This window comes from Jatropha curcas, chromosome 2, assembly GCF_041381405.1.
Source record: "Jatropha curcas cultivar XTBG-Jc1 chromosome 2, XTBG_Jcur_1.0, whole genome shotgun sequence".
NCBI classification, from domain to species: Eukaryota; Viridiplantae; Streptophyta; class Magnoliopsida; order Malpighiales; family Euphorbiaceae; genus Jatropha; species Jatropha curcas.
Window position 1 is genome coordinate 27637926 of NC_143152.1, and position 23401 is coordinate 27661326.

The 23401-nt window shown below is 31.4% G+C and overlaps 2 protein-coding genes across 2 annotated transcripts; both read right to left on the reverse strand.

The window, feature by feature from the left end:
* Window positions 1-6340: 6340 nt before the first annotated feature.
* LOC149498526 (uncharacterized) lies at window positions 6341-7829 on the reverse strand. Its single transcript, XM_089717343.1, has 2 exons — window positions 6979-7829; window positions 6341-6596 (listed from the first exon to the last, which is right to left on the reverse strand). The coding sequence occupies exons 1-2, from the start codon at window positions 7827-7829 to the stop codon at window positions 6341-6343; spliced, it is 1107 nt and encodes a 368-aa protein (XP_089573469.1).
* A 4084-nt stretch (window positions 7830-11913) lies between these two features.
* On the reverse strand, window positions 11914-13414 carry LOC105648048 (CBL-interacting serine/threonine-protein kinase 14). The gene has a single exon (XM_012234310.4). The coding sequence runs from the start codon at window positions 13258-13260 to the stop codon at window positions 11992-11994; it is 1269 nt and encodes a 422-aa protein (XP_012089700.1). The 5' UTR covers window positions 13261-13414; the 3' UTR covers window positions 11914-11991.
* Between the last annotated feature and the right edge of the window lie 9987 nt (window positions 13415-23401).

Consider the following 23401-nt stretch of genomic DNA (forward strand, 5'->3'; position numbering starts at 1 on the left):
TCGGTTCTCATTCCTTTTGTTGTTTCTGATAGCGTACAGACTCCAGTTGCTCCTGTAGCTATTCAAGATCCAATTCAAGACAATGCTATTCTTCCTCAAGAACAAATTCAACAACCTCAAGAATTAGAGCCTGTTCAAATGCCTTTGAGGAGATCTACTAGGGAGAGAAGAAGTGCTATTCCAGATGATTATATAGTGTTTCTTCAGGAACATGAGGATACTGTAGACATGATAGATGATGATCCAGTTAGTTTCTATCATGCCATGCAGAGTTCTGACTCTCATAAGTGGATTGAGGCAATGAACGAAGAGTATAAGTCTATGCAAGACAATCAAGTTTGGGATCTTGTTCAATTACCTGAAGGAAAGAAACCCATTGGTTGCAAATGGATATTTAAAACCAAAAGGGATTCTCAAGGTAATGTGGAAAGATATAAAGCACGTCTTGTAGCAAAAGGCTTTACTCAAAAGGAAGGGATTGACTATAAAGAAACCTTCTCTCCAGTTTCTTCGAAGGATTCTTTTAGGACAATCATGGCCTTAGTTGCAAATCTTGATCTTGAGCTTCATCAAATGGATGTTAAGACTGCGTTTCTCAATGGCGACATTGATGAAACAATATATATGGTGCAACCAGAAAATTTTGTAATTGGAGATCCAAAACATCTGGTATGCAAATTAAAGAAATCCATTTATGGACTCAAGCAAGCTTCTCGTCAATGGTACTTTAAGTTCAACCAAGTAATTGTCTCGTTTGGCTTTGAGGCAAATGCTGTTGAAAATTGTGTGTACCATAAGTTCAGTGGGAGTAGGTTTATCTTTTTGGTCTTATATGTGGATGACATACTTCTTGCTACTAATTGTAAAGTCTTGCTGCATGAAACCAAAGTTTTTCTTTCAAAGCATTTTGAGATGAAAGATTTAGGTGAAGCTTCTTTTGTTTTAGGGATTCAGATACATCGAGACCGTTCTTGAGGTATTCTTGGATTATCACAAAAGAGCTATATTGATAAAGTGCTCAAGAGATTTAGTATGCAGAATTCTAGACCATTGGATACCCCTATTGCAAAAGGTGATAAATTTAGTAATCAACAATGTCCAAAGAGTGAACTTGAAATTCAGGAAATGCAAAAGGTTCCTTATGCGTCAGCTGTAGGAAGTCTTATGTATGTTCAAGTTTGTACTCATCCAGACATTTCTTTTATAGTTGGCATGTTAGGTAGATATCTCAGCAATCCAGGAATGGATCATTGGAAAGCAGCCAAAAGAGTCATGAGATATCTTCAGAGGACTAAGGGACATATGCTCACATATAGGAGATCAGATCAGCTTGAGATCATTGGGTATATTGATTCTGATTTTGCTGGATGCCAAGACAGTAGAAAATCCACATCTGGCTACGTTTTTCTATTGGCTGGCGGTGCTATTTCTTGGAAGAGTGTGAAACAAACTCTAGTAGCAACCTCCACCATGGAAGCTGAATTTGTAGCATCTTATGAGGCATCCAATCAAGCTATTTGGCTGAGAAACCTTGTCACTGGGCTGCGTGTAGTAGGTGGAATAGAAAGACCAATGAAGTTGTATTGTGACAGCAGGTCAGCCGTTTTATTCTCCAACAACAACAGGAGCTCTTCTCGATCAAAACACATTGAGATTAAGTTCTTGGCTGTGAAGGAGAGGGTACAGAGTGGACAGATATCCTTAGAGCATATTGGAACAAACTCTATGATTGCGGATCCGCTTACAAAGGCAGTGATACCAAAAGTTTTCCATGAGCACACCGCTCATATGGGTATCGTTTTGTTTGAGACTGTCTAGTTTTAGTGGGAGTTTGCTCTTTATGTTTGCATTATGTTTTTTGAATGCTCTATTTTGTTTTGGATATGTTTTATTATGAAATTTTGTTGAGTACTCATTTTGGTTGATGGTTACACTCTGTATTACTATTATTGTTTTGCTTGATCTCACTTTTGTTGGTGACCAGTTGGAAACAGACATGATGATCACATTGCATGTAGTTTTCATGCTACACTTCTATAATGAATCTATGTCATTTAGGGATATTGGTAATGTAGTTGATAATGAACTTAGTCATGAGATATATGGCGAATGTTTCTTCAGCTCTTTATCAATATAACTAATGGACGAGATTGTTTTTGGATACCTTGTATGACTGCGTTTGTTGAGCTCATTTTGGTGTATGTATTTTATTTAACATATGTTCGCCCAAGTGGGAGATTGTTGGATTTAATTTTCTATTGTGGGCTTAATATGTAAAATTAAATATGTACAGCAGTCCAATTGTAAAGTCAATTTTAAATGTGGTCTTGATTGTGAATAATTGATTATTGAGGTATCAACTAATTATAGATATTAAGTGTAGAGACCATTATATAATTCCTATTACGTTAAAGGACCGAAATAGGAATTGTACTAACCCTACAGGTATATAAAGGTCGTGGTCCCCAGAGGAGTTGAATACGATTCAGTTTTACGTTCCTTTCGTATTGCTTCCGCTAAATCGATTCTTCAATTCTCTGGAAGGCTGCAAACCTAATTCTATACATCAAGATCGACAAACAACGATGTCAGGTACGCAACCTTTTTCTTATTCAATCTATTTTGTTGAATCTAGTGATTTGCACGATCTAGGTTATTGTGGAATTATTTGAGATTAATTCTTAACAATTAATTGCTGGATATTAAATGCTATTGAGGATTTATACAGTTATGACTATATATATAAAGTGTTGTTGTGTTATGATGATTAGTTGGAGATATTGAAAGTTTGAAGTTTAATTGGGAGTGTTTTATATTCATATTTAGCATACAAGATGATATCAGCATGACAGGATATAAGTTCAACCAGATTGTAGCGTTTCGGCTCGGTTCATTCGGGTTAACGGGTGGACCGGGAAGGGATGTTATAAGTATTCAAATCATAAATGTAAAGATCACGAGGCCTTTAACATATCATTCAGGCTAGGGATCATCAAGGGAAAGGGGAGTAAGCATTCGGTTAACAAAATTAAATTAGCTTGGATTCGGTTGATCTGAATATTTTTTATGATGACAGAATTTGAAATCAAATGACATAATAATTGATTTAAATTAAATTAAATCAATTTGGTTCGGTTTAAATCGGTTATTCAAAATTAAATTAATTATTTTATACTTAAAAATAAATTTACTTAGTTAAATATTATAATCAAACTGAAATAAAAAATCAAATAATTTTATTATTCGTACTCATCCAAAATTTGTTTAAAATACCCTTATACTAGTAGGGTACTTGCGAATTTTAACTATTCAAATCTGAACTTACTTAAAATATAATTTTTATTAATAGTGGATAGGATACTCTTAGGTGTCTAATAACGGGTAGCGAATATCCAAAGACCTATATCCGTACTATAATCGTATCCATTACGGGTCGTAATTTCACTATCCGTAACCGTTTTAAACTTACTTATAACCATTTATATTCTATTTAAACTGATCGGAGCGAGGTGGGTAGCCTTAAGTATTCGCATCACTTCCAGCCCCACCTCTTGCTAAATTAGAGGACACTTTTTGTAACACCCCTTCCCGGTCCACCCGTAAACCCGAATGAACCGAACCGAGACGTTACAAACTGGTTGACTTTATGTCTTGTCATGCTGATATCATAATATATATTGAATATAATAGCATGCTGATGTTGTATACAAAAATAATGTAATTTATATTTACAAAACATGATACTAGTGTCAAAATGAAATGGGCCCAACTGTATGCCCTATACATGCCATGAAAAGGATAGACAAAAGATACACATCCAAATGAGTAGCTACCCTGAAGACTGAGTCTTCTACAGATGAACTGCAGCAGTTGTAAGCTGACTCTCTACTGTCCAATCTCAAAACCTGCGAGTTAAACAGGTTACTCGCTGAGCAAATAAAGCTCAGTGGATATCTCAACATATAAAGAAACAATTAAACACATACATGTATAGAAAGAATCATGTAAACACATATGGCACATATAAGCACACACATCATGATACTTTCATGATACCTTGATTATCTTTTGTACTGTTTGTAATAATGTATGATTCATGGAATGTTATGTCAAGATATCTGTATGGCTCCATAAGGTTATAGTGAAACCGAAGTGATAAGAAAAACTGTATGAAACTGGATGAATACTGTATGCTTGGCTGCTATGGCCCATATATAATCATATCCACTCAACGGCCTGTAGCCGGAGTATCAAACTGTATGAGGTGCAGATCTGCTATCCTATGTCGCGACATAGCCTTATCTACATGGTTTCTACCTAACCTCAATGGAGCATAATGTTGGTATGTCAATAATATAACACAACATCATATTAATAGTTCATAACTTCATAATTCATAATGTATATTTGATTTCACATCATTTGCATGCTTGAATGTTGTTTTAATACATGATTTAATGTTGTATTTTGGTATTAAGATGATTGGAGGCATATAAGTGAAGCAAAGGAATACAATTGCATTGAAAAAGAAGTCCAAAAGTGCATGAAAACACAAGTCGCGAGCGCGCCTTGCAAGGTCGTGAGCGCGTAAAGCACCAGATGAGAGACAGTAAGTTATCGGGCACAAGTCGCGAGCGCGTACTTGAAAGTCGCGAGCGCGAGAAGTGCCAAATGAAAGACAGTGAGTTCCCAGGCCAAATTCACAAGCGCGCGATGAAGGTCGCGAGCGCTTACAGGCCAAGGCCCAAGTACGCGAGCGCGTACTTCAAAGTCGCGAGCGTGAGAAGTGCCAAATGAGAGACAGAGAGTTTGCGAGCACAAGTCGCGAGCGCGCATTTGAAAATCGCGAGCGCGAGAAGGCAACGCGAGCTCGTCATGCGATTCGCGCGCGCGCTTCGCGTTTTCCAGCCTGCACAGTCTGTACTCTTTTGGTCATATCTATCAATATACAACTCCGATTTGGATGATTCAAAAACTCATGTAAAGCTAACACATAGAGGAACAAATAACTCTTCTATGACACTTCCTAATTCCATCATTAAATGGGGTCAAAATCAAGATGAATTTACTGGTAAAATTCCCAGCAAAACCTGTTTCAACATAAACTCAATATTCACTTCATTTATTCAATACCTCCCCTGTTCTCCCCTGTTTCTCACCATTACCAGTCCTCCCACTCAACATGAAGCAATATATTGTCTCACTAGCAACACACACACAATTCTCATGCAAAGAAAATGGAAAATAACAAGAGATATCAAACCTTTACTCCAAAAGCTTGAGCTCCTCTTTAACTTCTTTTTTCTACAATCTTTGAACTCCCTTCACCTATAAATAAGAATTCTTATAAATTCTAAAATAATAGCACCAATTGATTCAATTATGAACTTCAAGAAAGTTTACTTACTTGGATAGAAGAAAAATTGAAGTTAAGGCTTAACTACCATTAAAATTGAAAGGAAGGTGGAAGAGGAAAGGAAGAAAATGAAGAAGATGAAGATAAAGATGAAAATGGGAAAGTGAAATGGGTATGCACGGGTAGGCTCTAAAATATCCATGACTTTGTGTGTAAAAGTTCTAAATGGTACCTCAATTGTAAACATGCTACAACTTAATACCCAAGCTTGATCTTTTAATGCAAATCAATCCTCACCCATATGCTTTGATCTTTTTCTCTCACTCAAGTAACTCCACTTATAACCCATTCTACCCCAACCGGGTTTGGTTCAACTCGACTCAACTCGACTACTCAACTCTATGCTAAGACTCGACTCGGTAGGATGTCACACTTTTACAATTTATTGGAACGCAGCAACGTTCAATAAAATAAAATAAAATAGAAAATAGACTGAAATAGATGAACTTGATTAAACTTGTTATACGATTGATTTGGTTTTTTTTTTTTAAATATAAGCCTAAATAGTTAAAACAAATCAAACTAAATCGATTAGAATTAGTTTAGTTTTAAAGTACTTGATTTAATTTCAGTTTGATTTTTATTAAGCCCCCAAAAAAATACTTACAACTAAACTAAGTTAAATAAATAAACTTGATTCGGTTGGTGTGAAAAAATGTCATTTGATTTTCAATTTTGAACCTAAATCCATTGGTTAAATATCTCTAATTTTGATTTACAACATGAGACAAGTGAAATTGTGGAATTTATATTTATAATTGAATGATGAAAAATATTTACCTGTTCTTCGTATATAATTAATTGTTTAAAAAATGTCACTTTTTATTAATGTTACAGTAACTCTTTCTTACTCTTCTACAAGATTTTAGACACAATCTTGTAGAGCAGGTTGCATAATGAAATAGGTCTAAAATCAGTAACAAATTATGGTCTATTTTTCTTGGGGATCAAAACAATTAGGGTATCATTTAGAGAGTCTGAGAAAATACCTTGTTGTAGCCAATGGTTACAAGCAGTTACCAAATCCCCACCAAGTAAAGGCCAAAATTTCTGATAGAAGGCAGGGTTCAAACCATTCGGGCCGGGCGCTTTATCAGGACCCATTTGAAAAACTGCTTCATGTGCTTCTTCGAGCGAGATGGGAGCTGTCAACATGCAATTATCTTCATCTCTTATTGTACTGCGTACCAACCTCAAAATGGGCTCAAAATTTGAGGCATTATGAGTAAAGAGATGAGTGAAATAGTCAACAAACAGCTGCTGCTTCTCACCCTCCTGGTCAACCCACTGCCCCGCAACGTTTTGTATTTTATCAATAGAATTCCTGCGTGTTCTTGCTTTGATTTTAGCATGGAAATATTTGATGTTTCTATCACCATGCTGTAGCCAAAATTGTTTACCAACCTGTCTTCTTCAAGCATCCTCTTGCGCCAGAATATTGCCCCACTCTCTAATTAAAGCTGAGTTATCGGCGTAAGGATCAACCTCTCTAGCAAAATCAATAGCACGGTTCAAGTTGTTCTTTTTCTTCCAAAATCTCGAATTCCTATCCATACCCCCACCTTTGTAGTGCTTCTATACAAGCTTTTTTACGGAGCATTAAATCAGACCCCATGGAGGAGGACCAATTGTCTCGAACTACTCCAACCAAATCTTCGTCATGAAGCCATGCATTATCAAAACGGAACTTCCTCTCCTTCCGATGAGGTACCTCACCCTCCACCGTCGAAACTAACAATGGATCGTGGTCCAATGTTGGTGAAACCAACGTAGTCGTATAAGCTTCCTGGAATAAACAGGACCGGTGATTATTGGCCATAGCACGGTCAAGTTTCTCACGGGTGATAATTCGGCCAAATCTTTTCAAGAACCAAGTAAATTGATATCCTTTTGTAGGAATATCACATAAGTCACTCTCCACTGCCGCCTCCTTAAAACCATTCAACAAGTATCTAGGATATTGGTTTCCACCAATCTTCTTCGAATCAGCCAATAAATTATTAAAATCCCCAACACATAACCAAGGACCATTATGTCTATGAGATAAATTTTTAATCAAGTCCCAGGAGTCCTGCCTTCTACATCTTTCCGGAAACCCATAAAAACCAATTAGGCGCCATGAAACACTAAAACAAAGAACCAAAGCATCAATAAAATTATTTGAGTAACGAGAAATGGAAACATCAACTTCATTCTTCCAAAGCAAACCAAGACCACCACTTCTCCCATTACAATCCACAGAAAAGCAAGAATCAAAACGCAATAAAGAGCAAAGTTGAATAAACTTCATTTTATGAACTAAAGTTTCACAAAGGAACAAAATAACAGGGCGGTAAATTGCAACAAAGTCATATAGAGCTTGTACTGTCCGAGGGTTGCCAAGTCCTCGACAGTTCCACGAAAGGATCTTCATTGCGTCCGGCCATCCTGCATCACAGGATCGATCGATGTATGTTTCTCCGACTGATTGATGGTCGAAGTGTTACCAGATGCAGAATCACTTTTATGAGAAACGACAGTGGTGTTAGGAGTTGTAGGAATAACTCGTTGTCTTTTTTTAGTCTCATCACTGATACATGAAGCCACATCTTCAATTCCGCCCACTTCAAAAAAGAATTTGTTTTCTCCACTGTGGATCTGTTGCCAAACAAGAAGATGTTTATTAAAGAACCAAGGATCACTGGTGACAGCCCTGTCCATATCAACCATATTGTAGAAACTGAAGAGAAAACGTTTGGCTTCAACTTCCTGGATGTCCATTCCGCCTACTGGATGCCAGAGATATGCTAGTGTGTGTTTCATAGCCTCAAAGTTGATTCTGCTATAAGTGAGAAATATGCCAACCAAACAGAAACTATATGGGTCAACTAGAGGGTTATGAGTTGGATTAGGAAGGGAAAGCTCAGTCTCCTCCTCATCTATAGAAAGGTGGGCGAAATTATCTTCCATGACTGAAATGGAAAAATTTCAGGCAAGAGGAAAGAGGTTGATGGTTTCGTTAGTGTCATGGAAATGGGAAGAAACTGGAAAAATGGGAGATGTTTATGGTTTCATGGCGACAAAATACAAGGCGTGCACATGGTTGCGTTAGTGGAAAACAAAAGTTGCATTGTTTAAGGCATCCAAAGCTTGCACAACAAAGAACAAGGCGTGCACATGGTTTCATTGAGTGGAAGACAAAAATTACATTGTTTCAAGGTATCCAAAGCTTGCACATGGCAGAGAGAACGTGCACATGGCAGAGGAAAACACCTAACCAATATTGATGAATCTTGGTGAGAGATTTAAGAACAAAACAAATTAGGCAGTCTAACTAATGCCAAAACAACGCGCATTTAGAGTAAATAAATTTCTCATTTGGGTCCTTGTCAAATGGCAATGCCAATGCCAATGCCTGTGCAACTTGTTATAATAGCTCCTATATTAGGAATAGGAATACGAAGGACGACTGAGTATCCTAGAAATTACAGCTGGGTATACTAATAAAATTTAAATTATTCGTATTCATATCAATTTAAAAATTTATTATCTGTATCCATTTAAAATTCATTTAAATATTCATTTAAATATATGTATCTAAACTTGTTTAAATCTTTACTATCCGTATCCATCCAAAATCTGTTTAAAATACCCTTATACTGGTATGGTACTTGTGAATTTTAACTATTCAAATCTTAACTTATTTAAAATATAATTCTTATTAATAGTGGATAGGACACTCATAGGTACCCAATAGCGGGTAGCGAGTATTCAAAGACCTATATCCGTACTATAATCGTATTTATTACGGTAGTAATTTCACTATCCGTAACCGTCTCAAATTTATTTATAACTACTCATATTCTATTTAAACAGATCAAAGTGAGGTGGGTACCCTTAAGCACTCGCATCACTTCCAGCCTCACATCTTGCTAAATTAGAGAAAACTTTTACCATTTATTGGAACTCAGCAACATTCAAAAAAATAAAATAAAATAGAAAATAGACTGAAATAGATGAACTTGATTAGACCTGTTATATGATTGATTTAGTTTTTTTTTTTCTTTTAAATATAAGCCTAAATAGTTAAAACAAATCAAACTAAATCGATTAGAATTAGTTTAGTTTTAAAGTACTTGATTTAATTTCAGTTTAATTTTTATTAAGCCCCCAAAAAAATACTTACAACTAAACTAAGTTAAATAAATAAACTTGATTCGGTTGGTGTGAAAAAATATCATTTGATTTTCAATTTTGAACCTAAATCCATTGGTTAAATATCTCTAATTTTGATTTACAACATGAGACAAGTGAAATTGTGGAATTTATATTTATAATTGAATGATGAAAAATATTTACCTGTTCTTCGTATATAATTAATTGTTTAAAAAATGTCACTTTTTATTAATGTTACAGTAACTCTTTCTTACTCTTCTACCTTATTTATGCTAAATTTAATTAATTTTGATGTATACAAATTGATATGCCAAGTCTTCGATGGTACTTCGCATATCCTAAGTATTACCAAATTTAGACTAAACGAACGTATTTGCCCCGCGCTGCGCCGGATGTTTTTTTAAATGTGTAATAGAATAAAAAAAAAAAGTAAAAAGATTATATTTGATATTTTTATAAAAGAGTGATGGAGTGGATAGTATAATTTACAGAAATTATTTTGAATAAATAGATTTTTTTTTCAAAAGTTATAAATAATTGGATAGTTAATTATTTTAGAGGTTATTTGAGTTGTAGGGTTTAAAGTAAGAAGATATTTTAGAAAATTATTAGGTATAAAAAGTATATTTTAAACAATTTAATTAATTATAAAAAATAGATGATGATTAAATTGTATTATAAACACTTTTAAAATAATTTATTTAATTTCTAAAATTTGTTGTTACTCAGCGAAGCAAATATTGAAAAAAAAAAAAAAGACATAAGTCACAGTCCAAATAATTGGATAAAATAATTGAAATTAATAATGTTTGCTATTATTTGATGACGTGTTAGATGATTGAGGCTACTATAATCTTTTTGGTAATTGAAAAAGGGCAAAAAAGAAAAAAAGAAATCAAATCACTATTGCTAATTAAAAAGCAATTCGAAGGCCGAACTCTACGCCTTTTTAGTAATATATTTATATTATATATAAAAGTGAAAATGAGAAAAATAATGTGATTATATATAATAACTTTAGTGAAATTTTATAAATTTCAAAATAATTTTTTAGATAATTAATAATAATTTGAATTTATTAAATAGCATGGGTTTTTAATAATTAATAAATTATGATATTAAATTATTAATCAATTGACCTTTTTAAATAATTATTTATTAATTAATTTAAAAGTTTACATTCGATTATTTCTCAATTTCACAATGAATTAATTACTCAATCAATCAATAATTATATTTATCTTTAAAGGTATCAACAATTATATTTATTTTAATGGTATTGAGAAGTATTTGTTTAAACTTTATTTTCTATAATACATGTAATTATTTATTTTATTACAATACCGGAATATGTTCTTTAACTTTTTCTTTAACATTTGTGTAAACTAAGTTATTATATAAAAAAATGTAAATATTTCAAACATATAAGGAAAAAACATATAAAAAACTTTAAAAAATTTTTAATACCAAAATAAATTTATTTTCTCAAAGATATAATGTGGTTGGGAACGCATGATATTTTCTTTTAAAAGAAAAGCAGTATGAACATATTATTTTCTAACAAATACATATGATAACGAGACATTTGAAATTTTATATTTTATTTTATTAAATTTAATTTTTAAATATTTGATTCTATTGTTATTATAATTTAAAATGTTTTATTTAGGAGAGATATGAAAAGGAAAAAAAGTATATTTTTTTTATAAAATAGAATATAAATAATTAATCCTTTTAAAGTTTTTAAATTGTTATATAAAATTGTTGTTTTATTAATTAATCGTTATATTTACATTAATTTTATATGAAATTCTATTTTAATATTATAAAATCTAAATAATATAAGATAAAAATTATAATTAATATTTAATATTAAAAAATAAAAATTAACATAAAAAATTAAATAAGTACGAATAACGAGTATAGTCAGGTGATAAAAAGATTTGTAATAATAAAATCACCTAAGTTGTTTGTTATCATTGTTATTAAAAATATTTTGAATTAATGTATGAGTCTATTGAAACTATTAAATTGTTATAGTCCAAAAGTTCCAATGTTTGAGACTTCATTTATATATTTAAAAATTATTTTGTAGGATTCAAAAATCAAATTATGGGTAGAAAGAATATTAGAAACAAAGTACTCCCTTCCCCGCCCCACCTCAATCAACCTTTTTCTTTTTATTTTTTTGAGAAATTTACCTTGTTTTCATGCATAAAAAGCAAAAGATAAAAAAGTACAGAGCAAAAAGTCCCAACTGCCAACCTAATTCCTATTTAGTTGCGGGTAAAAATTAGTTTTTGATTTTTGAATGCTAGATTATTGAATGTCATACGGAATAATTGAAATAATTAAAAATATACATCATATTAGATTCCAGAACAGAGATTCACAGCTAAGACAATTTTCCGGCCAGATAATCAGTCACCGAAGGAGGTGGCCTCCGGTTGATATATCAAGCCACCAAGCTGTGGCCATAGTATATCTTTCCAAATTTCATGGCCTGGATTTACATTTGCTTCCTTCCCTGTCACTTCTACAACAACAAGTTGTTCTGTTAATGGAAAAATATCAATAGCCATCACGAAACAACCATTCAATCCTTCCAATTTCACTCCCCACTTTTTCTTTTTCGTTACTCTTACGTTTTCGCCCTTGAAAACTTCTTCTACTCTCTCTATTATCTTTGCAGGCGATTTGGATGAAACGAACCGTTCACTGCAGGCCGAGATATCGTTGTCATTGAACAAACAAGATAAATCAAAGCCGGACGAAAATGAAATTATGTCGAAAGCGTTCAAACGCTTGTGATTGTCTTGCACCTTGGAATCAAAATCCTCCAAATGAAACTTTGCCTCTTTGTAATCCTTAATAAACCATGGGTCCCGAAGAATCTCATCGACGGTAATTCTAGTCTCGGGATTTGGGTCGAGTAGCCGAGACAAAAATCGTCGTAAATCGGGAGATATCCATCTCGGAAATTTGAACTGACCTCTATAAATCTTCCGATACAAGACCATGAGATTCGTATCATTGAACGGTAAATAACCGGCGATGAGCACATATAAGATGACACCGCATGACCAAACATCCACCTTAGCACCGTCGTAACCTTTCTTACCGAGGATCTCCGGTGCCACGTAAGCTGGAGTACCACATAAAGTGTGAAGCAATCCGTCCGGCGGGATCTGATCCCTTAGAGCGCTGAGACCGAAATCTGAAATTTTCAAATCCCAGTTCTCGTCGAGGAGAAGATTCTCCGGTTTCAAATCACGATGAAACACACCTCTGTCATGACAATATCCGACGGCTGTAATAAGTTGCTGAAAATACCGACGGCTAAGATCTTCACTGAACCGTCCTTTAGCAACCTTAGCGAAAAGCTCACCGCCTTTAGCAAACTCCATAACAAAAAAGATCTTACTTTTGGTGGCCAAAACCTCTAAAAGCTTCACCACGTGAGGGTGACGCAACCGGCGCATGATAGAGATCTCTCTTTTAACATGCGCCATAAATCCACCTTTCAAAACCTTCTGTTTGCTGACTGCTTTAATGGCGACGCTCTGGCCTGTACGGACATTTCTGGCATGATAAACTTTAGCGAAGGCTCCAACACCTAGAAGCTTTCCTAACTCATATTTGTCAAACAAATTAATCTCCGGCGAAGGGTTAATTGAATCGTCCGCCATTCTAGAGTTATCATGAGAGCAAAGTTAATTTAATTGAATAGGAATGGAACGTGCAGATTTTGAATTTGGACAAGTTCTGCAAATGCTAATTTCTAGTAAGGAAGCAGTATCAGAGAGGAACTTTATGAGTTGGAAGAAATATGAATATGAAGATGGAGGATGTGTTGTCTATTTAAAGGGTTTTTTTTATTTTTTCCGCCGAGGTTAAATACAAATAATAATACGGTGTACTATACAGTAAAAATAATAATTTTCCATTTATTAATTAAATAAAGGAGGCGAATCTAATAACTTTTAGATTCCGCCTTTTTAGAAAAGATTAAAACATGTCAGGCCACAACTGATCTAATAAAATTTTACAGTGTAACTGAAGAGGGACTGACGTGAGATAGCAGCAGCAGGTACCACCCACGTGTTTCCTTGGCGGGAATGATACAGACGTTGAAGGAAGGGTTTTAGGTTTCATGACTTCAAGGAACAATAGAACCGATGGCTCGAACCTTTTACTTGTTAATTGAACTTGTGGTTTCAGAAATTGAGTTTTATTAATTGATCAGCATATGAACCTAACTATGGCGATGTTTTAGGTAAGTAGTTGGTGAGGCTGTAAATGTTGCCAAGTTGGATTTTTCTTTATAAGGTATTCTCAACGGGTTGTTCATTGTACATACTATTACTTTTCAAAAAATTTTAGTTAAATACATTTGTATTTTGATGTTTATAGTATTTTAATTGATTGTAATTATAGCTTTGGTGGGCTTTTTGTCATCAGCTAATTTTTAAGCATACAAAAACAGCAACTACAGCCAAACTAGTTGAGGTTGGCATAAAAATAAACATAGAAAGTAAATTTATTTACTTGGTTTTAATTAAATGTAATTTTCTTCTTTTTTTTTTTTTTAGAGAAAATGTAATTTTTCATCTCTAGTTTAGTTAATATGAACCAAAACATCAATTCCTTCAATTGCCTGGGAAGAAACAAGCATGAAGCATTCCTTTCATCAAGCGTAGTTGTCTTTAACAGTAAAAGTGCATTCTCCCCGCTCTACCGGTAGCACTTAATTTGAAGTTTGAATTATTGATGTTCTCTCACTGTTTAATCATATCCACAGCCAAATTTCCAATCTAGAAATTGTTTTTGGAAAAATTACTATTTCAACCTTGGGATTTGATAAAATTATTATAGTTTCCTTGAAATTTCATATGACTGTTTCTATCTATGTGTCCATTTTTAAGTAATTTTTCAGCCACAAATTTGTAAAAATTAAGAAAGAGGTAAGTGAGAAAATTTAAATTGACAATAATTACCCTTACAATACCTTCCACATCATTTAAAATGATAAGAATTGCACTTATTCATTGTTTTTTTTAATCCTGAATAAAAAAAGAAATCCCAAAAATTGAAAATTGAAGAATAAATAACATAAATATTTTGAACCCTTGTGCAAATTGTCACCTTTTGGGGGAGTGGATTTTAAGAATTCCTCATTGGATAAAGGGCAAATAAGAGTGGAAAGCTAGCTATTGCATTGGATCAAGCTTCTTCGACTCTAACAGCCAACAGGTATCCTCAACTAGTGGAGGCTACTGCATTGCGGTCTTGTCTTTTATGGCTTCAACGTAACCTTTCTTCTCCTGGATGTCTTTTATGCGGATGTCAATCTATACTTTTGCTTTAAACTCTAGTGTTATTTATTTTTCTGAATTGAGTTTAATTCAAAGGATTGTGAGTTATTATTGGCATCTTGGTCAAACGTGGCAATTAGATGAATTAGGAGACAAGTGAATAAGGGGCTCACTCACTAGCTAGAGCTTTTCATTTTCATGCTCGTATCCAGTAATAAAACTCCATTCCACAGTGTTTGTTACTTTTTTATGATTATTAATGCAAATTTATGTAAATAACATGTAATAAATAATATATATAAATCGTTTTAGAATGGTTATTCTATTCAAAATATAAGATGCTTTTTTTTTAAATATTTTAAAAAATAATAAATAATATGCTTTCAACTTTCCCTTTATTTATATCAGGGAGAAAGTAAACGAAGGAATGTGTTCGAGAAATGTCCTCAAAGACATTTCTTCAAATACTTAGTTTGATTCACAGGGAAAATAGCGTTATTTGGCAATGTTGAATTTTGGGTTCGATTGAGGAGGGAAGTGACAGTGGCACTGGTTATTTCAGGTGGATTTTGCCGGAAAATTGTTGATGAGGAAAGAGGTAATTCAAGGTACTTTCGTATTTTCATTCCAATTTAAAAGGAAAAAACTATAAAAATGGATGAAAGAACTATTTAGCCAGACGAAGCTAAACTTTAAGAACGTCATACTAATTTATCAATTTGAAGGGACAAAGTCATTAATTTTGTCAAAATTTATTGATGAAATAATAATTTTCCTTTCTTTTTTAATATTAACAATTTTTATTGTAGTGTGCTAATTTCTTGACTTTATATTGTTTATTATGGATAAGCACATCTTTCTTTTCTATTTCTCTCAAATTATAGCTTACTTACGATTTTAATAACTTAGTTAATATATTAAATATCTATTATAAACATATTTAATATTACTTGTTAAAATTAATAACTTTGAAAATTGAAAATATGAGCCTATTAACCAATCTTAGATAATTAATTACTTTCGATTGATGCAAAAGTCTAATAGATTAATGAGTATATCCCATATTAAAATAATGGCATAATAGAAAAATACATGCATATTTACATTTTTAATTAAAATAACTAATTTTTTTTTAATTCTCGGGACATAGAAAATGTGTCTATCAATTGGAGGCGGAAGGAATATGCCATAATATGCTATATTGAGGTTTTTCTCCTGCCATTGTTTTAATTTTTGGCATTATGATGTGATGTCAACATTTGATGATGAATGTTTTGTTACTAATATTAAAATTATCCCTAGAATTATATGATTTTAAGTTTAAAATTTTAATAAAAATCAAATTAAAATTGTGAACTTATGATAATATTTATTAAGTATATTTTATTATTTTTATATTATAATGAAAAATAATTTTATTGAGTTGGTAATTTTATGATTTAGTACGTGTAATAGTGCAAGATAGGAGGTTACAATACATTATTTTTTTCTATAATATTTTATGAAAACAATAGGAACTGATAATCTTTTTTTTTTTTTATTCACAATAAACCGTAAGCCATTGAACTTTATCTATTATTTGAATACTTATCCATCATCTAATTATAGTGCAACAAATGGGAAGTTCAAAGTTTGAATAGTGTGGTTAAATGAGATAAGATTTGAGATAGAGTTTATCTCCGGTAGCCACTACTTCTCCTCCACCATTAAAACCAAAAGCCATAAATGTCCGCCGGAAAAGGCAGAGAATTGAAGGGAGGTGGGCCTAAGCATCAACTCATAAGTCACGACCATTAAAACCAGCCACGGTTTTGTTGCAGCTGGTTTATAGCCACTAATCAAATCCAAAATGCACTTTATTTACGTTATATAGGAGATTAGATTGAGATATATTATGGTTATCTACTTATATCCAATAGCCACTAGTTATCTTCCACCGTGAAACACCAAAAGCCACAAATGTCCGCCAGAGGAAGGCAGAAAGGTAAAGGGAGGTGGGGCTAATAAAGCATCAACTCACAGAACATTAAACACTAGGCGGACAGAATTCGTTGCAGCTCATTTGTTACCACAGCCACAAGTCAAGATTTCTACTCGCAACTTTGTCTCAATCCCATACCTCCTGCGTGTGCTGTCGACAAAGACAGTGCTACAGCAAAAGCACCACCCTATTCAATTTTTGCATAATTATCATATCCACATAGATTTTCATGAAATTAAAACCCTATTTCGAATTTAGGTCAATTATTAGGTCACCCATACATTTATTATTAGACTACATCTTAATATGCAATTGAGATTTATTATTATGAATTTATGATTATTAAATTAACTTTTATTTGAAATAAATGAATTTTAAATTTATTTATAAATCCAAATTTTTATTTTTTGTATAAAAAAATAAAAGTTTACATATCATTTAGTATAAATGAATTCAAAATATGAAATTTATTTATAAAGAAAAATGAATTTTTCATGTTTGGAATAAATTTAAAAATTAAAATTTTATTTGCATTTATTCCTAAAACACTCTTAGCATAGTTTTGTCATAAAGTTTAAGGTTGTTTAAATTTGAGGAATTCATTTGGAAATTCTATCTTTTGTTTAACTGAATTTAGTTGATTCATGTTCAAATCTATAAAATTGAATTCAAAGGATTTAATTCTTTATTTTTATACCAAAAATAAAAATTTAGATTTACAAAAGAATATCGTGGAATTCATTCATTCTAAATAATGAGTTAACTTTTATAAATTTCAATTTTATGAATTTGAATATAATTAAACTAAATTCTTTCAAAAAAAGAAAAAGATAGGATTTCTAAATGAACCCTTAAAGACTTAAACAATTAAAGTTTTATGACCAAACTATCCATCATCATGACCTTTTACAAATTATTATGCCAAGAATATTTTAAAAAATAAAAATAAATAAAACTTTAAATTTAAATCTATTTTAAATATAAAAAGTTTATTTACAAATAAATTCAAACTATATTTTGAATGTATTCATATGAAATGGAGCGGAAGTCATGCATGACGAACTTGGCGGTTACTTTCACATAGTCTTCTATACATTTCATGACATTTGTGATTATGGAACGATGTTTTTGGTTTGCTCATACGAGTGTGGGCCATATATGTTTCGTGACAATGTCTTTTGTTTTCCCATTTGAATTGATGAATCAATCATATTCTCATATTTACCACATGTTTGTTGCCTTTTACGCTGGTATAGTGATTTTAACTGCTCAAGTTTCCATAGTCCGAGAGTACTTATTTTACCATTCTACCTAGATTAACAAGTCAAAAGAGCCATGTATTAATCAAGGTCTTTTCTTGCAATGATTAGCAATAGGAAGAATTTGATCCACTCGATTATTATCATAAATATAAAATTAATATAAACGTCAGTTCACTTGAAAATATTTATATAAAAATAAAAAAATCATTCAAAGGAAACCAACTAATAAAGTGTTGTAATGCTAATGAAAGAGTTGATTCTTCTTACGATTTTTTAAACTTTACAATAGTTCAAACATGATCCAGTAGTTTTATATTTCATTTTGATAAGAAATATAATTATAAAAATAATGGATATTTATAAAATACAGGATCACAAGGATAATTGTTGAATATACAGACTCAAATGTATGTATTAAAATTAATTGCTTAATAGTCTAAACTAACAATAAGTCCATTCGACAAATTTAACTGTTTTGGTAGCTGTAAATTGTTTTATTTTAGTAGCATTTAACTGTCAGCTGTTTGAATAGTTTTTTATAAAATACTAAAAATTAAACATTACATGAATCAACTTTTTATAAAACGCTACTTTAACCTCTAAAAGCTAATTTAAATGTTATGTTACAAAACAATATAAAAAATAGTATTTAATATTTAAAAAAAAATTATTTAAAAAACTCTGAAAGCTAATTTAAATATTATATTACCAAACATTATAAAAATAATATTTAATATTTTAACAAAAATTATTTAAAAAGCTATCCCAGATCACAATGAATATTATGCAAACATGAGCATGCTCAATTAATAAAACACACAGACAGCTCTCCCCGTCTGATTCTGAGGTAGAACCTAGAAGAAATAAATGGCTTGAAGAAAAGAAAAGCAACGTTAATTGGAGAGAGAAATTTTGGAGAGAGTAATTAATTTGTGTGGTCCCTTTGTCTCTTCCTAATAATTGGAGAAAGAGAATAAATGCATCATGAACCAATAAAAAATAAAAAAGAAGAAAAAAAATTATTTGGACTTAATTTCTATTTTCACAAGTTATGTATTTTCTGGAATCAGTTGATTGGGAAAAATATAATGCATTATCCTTCAAACATGAAAAAATATTACTTCATCCGTCCAATAATTTGTGTCATGGCTTGATTGATATATAAATTAAAAAGATTTAGTTAATATAATTAAACTATAATTTTTACTTTTTTTTTCTAATATACCCTTATATTAAAATTATACATCTTAACTCGTTTTTTAAATTAATCAAGCATATAAATAAACAGAGTTGTATTCAAAGATTAAAGATTGATATATTGATTTTATTTATATCAAGATTTAATTAATAATAACAATATAATAGTTTGACTATATTATATTTGTTGGCCAATAAATGTATTAAATAAGGGTAAAAATAGTAAATTTAGAATATCATTCACTCCCAAAAAAGGAAATAAGGTAATAATTTGGAACAGATGAAAAATGAGTAAGACAAAAATTATAAGACGGAGGGAGTAAAAGGATTTAGAAATTTTATAATTAATTTTTAAAAATAGAAAATTTCCTATATTAATTTAATTACTCAATAATTTGAGGACAAATTTATTTTTTTTCCCTAAAATATATTAGAGATCCCAATAATAGAGACCGGTCTATATCACTAATGCCCATCACACAACGGTTGAGTGGGAATCTAACCTTAAAATAAAACCTTGGAAAAAACAGAAAGCCTTCAAGTTAACTGTTAAAGTCTTAAAAGCGCATCCAATATCCAAAAACTTTCTTTCCAATGATTCCGTAGGTTTGCCACTAAGGAATAACTTTGTGGCCTCAAAACCACACGTACAAGCCAACAATGGTGTAGTTACACATTATTTCAAATTATATGACCTAATGCATGAAATTTTTTCTCTAATTCAGAATTTTATTTTTGTGGTATTTTGAAGTACTCATTACGTCTCCAAAATTATAATTTTTAATATAAATAATCAGTTTCAAAGGTTTGATGAATCTCTAAAAATTATTATTATTATTATTATTATTATAAATTACACCCATCAACTGAATTTATAAAGTTGTTATTAAAAATTATAACTTTGAGGACATAATACATCTTCTAAAAACTTTAAGGTATTTAATGCATTAGGTTCAAAATATATAGAACATGTTCATGTTTGTGTATGTAAACAATAACATATGAATAATTTAGATTATCATTTTATATATATAAAAATGATAATTTAAAGATTATTTAAGTTGGACTGATACTTTGCTTTTGAAATATTAGTACTTTCTTTTTTAAGAAAGGGATTTTTTAATTGACAGAGTGCACTTCTCATTAGCCGAATTTCTCATAATCAGCGGCTTCCCTTGTGTATAAGGCGGGTCGGAATAGGTGGGAGTGAGATCACTTCAAATCATATGCCATAATTCGAAAAAAAAAAAATCATTCGACAAATTTTAAAATGACTAAACTCAATTTTAAAATGATTTGTCTGGCAATAAGTTGAATATCCACTTAAAATGTAGTGTCCGGCCACCCCCAATCCCAGATTTTCAACATATGTGATACGTAAGACGTAGTTATTCCATTTATTTATTTTTAATCCATAACTTAAAAAAATAAAAAGCGTCTCGTAGGAGAACGGAATATGTTCGATGAATGTTCCCTTAGAAACACTAAAACAGAAAAGGCCACACCAAGCAGAAAATAGCGAAATCGGTTGACAGAAGCATCAATTATTGAGATGCATTCATCCTTATGAGAATAATATCCCCTACCTACTTGGGGGTCTGAAATTGAATGATGTCACCTTCACCAGTAAATTTCAACTCGCAATTTGGCAGATTTCAATTTGACATATACAATTCCATCCTGCAATGTAAGATCACCATTTTCCAATAACAGATCAATAATATGAAATGGGTAATATTAATTTCTTTCCAGCCGCCGCAGAGCGGTGCTCAGTGTCCGTTTTAGGTAGGTTTGAACGGTTCATTGGATTTTATTTTTGCTTCATACTATTATAATATTGATTCATTTCATTATTTACTCTTGGATTACTGACATAATTAATTATTTTTGAAAAAAATATTACTGGCATAGTTTAATATAGGCAAATCAAATTTCATTAAATTTCCTGGTATTTGTATATTTGATGTGGTGCAATAGGCAAATATAAAAATCAGATAAGTTTTCGCAGAAAAATTATATAAAAATAAACCACCATATATTATTTCTTTTTATTAAATTTTCTCCCATTTCCGTGTAAAACTAATTAAATAAAAATATTAACGGAATTTATATGTAGTTTCCCAATTGCCCTGTTGGTTATTGGACGCGACACGTGCTCTTGTTCTTTTAGGTGCAAGCCCATGGTGCTGGTGACTTGTGCTCCTATAGGGCTTTGTAGTTCATTTAGGGCAAAAAAGATAGGCCTAACTCAAATCGTTGCATAAAACCAGAAGCCATTGTACTAAACCCAACAAGAAAAACACGGACCAAATCATCCTGACCCATGTCAAAATGGCCAGTTCATTGAATTGGTAATGAACCGGCAATTCTACGTCCTGTCCTGAAGACAATGAATCAAGATCAAAGCTGATCCTAAAATTTTGGTCTTGTTCCAGTTCAACCAATGATTTGGAATTGGAATCAGTCCCCCCACGATTTTGATCTAGGATTTATCGATTTAAGACCAGACTGACTATTAGCTTTACCTTGCATTACACTACTTATTTTGATTCATTTTTTAAATTCTTACAAATATTTAATTATCAAGAAATTGATTTATCTAAACTCGAATTATGGATCAACTCATATAACAGACCAATGAAAAATATTTTTTTTTTATTGAAACAAAAGTAAAGATAAAGCAAAAGTAATTTTTTAAAAACTTCCTATTTTCGTGGTTTCAATATTTTTTACATATTAAAATTTTATATATTTTTTTTGAGTATTAACAATTTACTTTTGGTTTTTTTTTTTTATGAATTTTGGTCATATCAAATATGCATTCACAAACAATTGCAAAAGTATTTATTTATCATTTTTTATAATTATCCAATCTCTAATTACCTTCATATATTCATGACCAGCAATTTGAGTGACAATGATTTGGAAAAGGAACAAAATCTAAATGCATTTTCCTTCTGAGGATTAATTTCAGATTTCATTGGATGATTTTGACAAATGCTCCAAAACCTAACCATAAAATGTCTACATAATTAGTGGGTGATTAATAAGTGATCTCTGATGCAACTTTTCAAAAATGTTTTTAACCCTTTTAATGAAAAATTAAATCAGAATTTAATTTTACTTAAATCATATTAATTGGTATTATTAACTTATAAATTTGATCAAATTGATGCTTAGAAATTAAAGAATCTTATCTTAAGTTGGTGAATGGATGGTGAGCAAGCAAGAGGAGAGGAACATATTCTTTTGGTGGTGCTTAGGACAAGCCTTAGTCGTCATTCATGGAAGTTGTTGTGACTAACCACACTCAAAGCAATCTTTGGTTGTATCTGCTCCATCTCTAATTTGCTTCCATCTTTGCTGGCTGTGTCTCATGCCTTTGGATATGAATCACAAATTATGCTCAACAAGTCTTCAACAAATCACCAAACCTATATGCTCGGATGTATTTCACTTTCTAATAATCCTTGTAACATAAATTAATTATCATGCAACTCCTAGCATTATAAAACAAACAGAAAAACATGTTAACTAATCTTTGTTCTGTGGATATTTATTTATTTTTTTTTAAAACTAAATACTCTCTCTACCCACTATAAGTCTTTTTAAAATTGTTCTTTTCTCCATAAATATAAATTGTTTTGAGAATATGTATAAGTAATTAATCAATTTTTTCTAATTTTATACTTATTTATATTAAATGCGTAATATTCCTAATAATTTAGTCAAATTAATGAAAATTTTATTATAATTTAAAAGAATTAAATTACTTCTTTAATCAACGTACAAACGTATTATGTTTATGAATGGAAAAAGTAAACATCTTTCAAGATTTGAAGTGATTAACTAACCAATACAATAGAATTTGTCCCACTAAATATTTCATGGGTTTTTCATGAATTTTAGAAGCCTGACAACACAAGCGGAAAGGATGTATTATGCTAACTCTAACTGTTATTATCTGTTTAATTAATAAATAATTTCCCTTCATCATTAACTAAGCATATAAACAAACCGACCAATTGGATAAAATGAAAATTAATAATAATTAAAAATTTGTGGATTGATATAA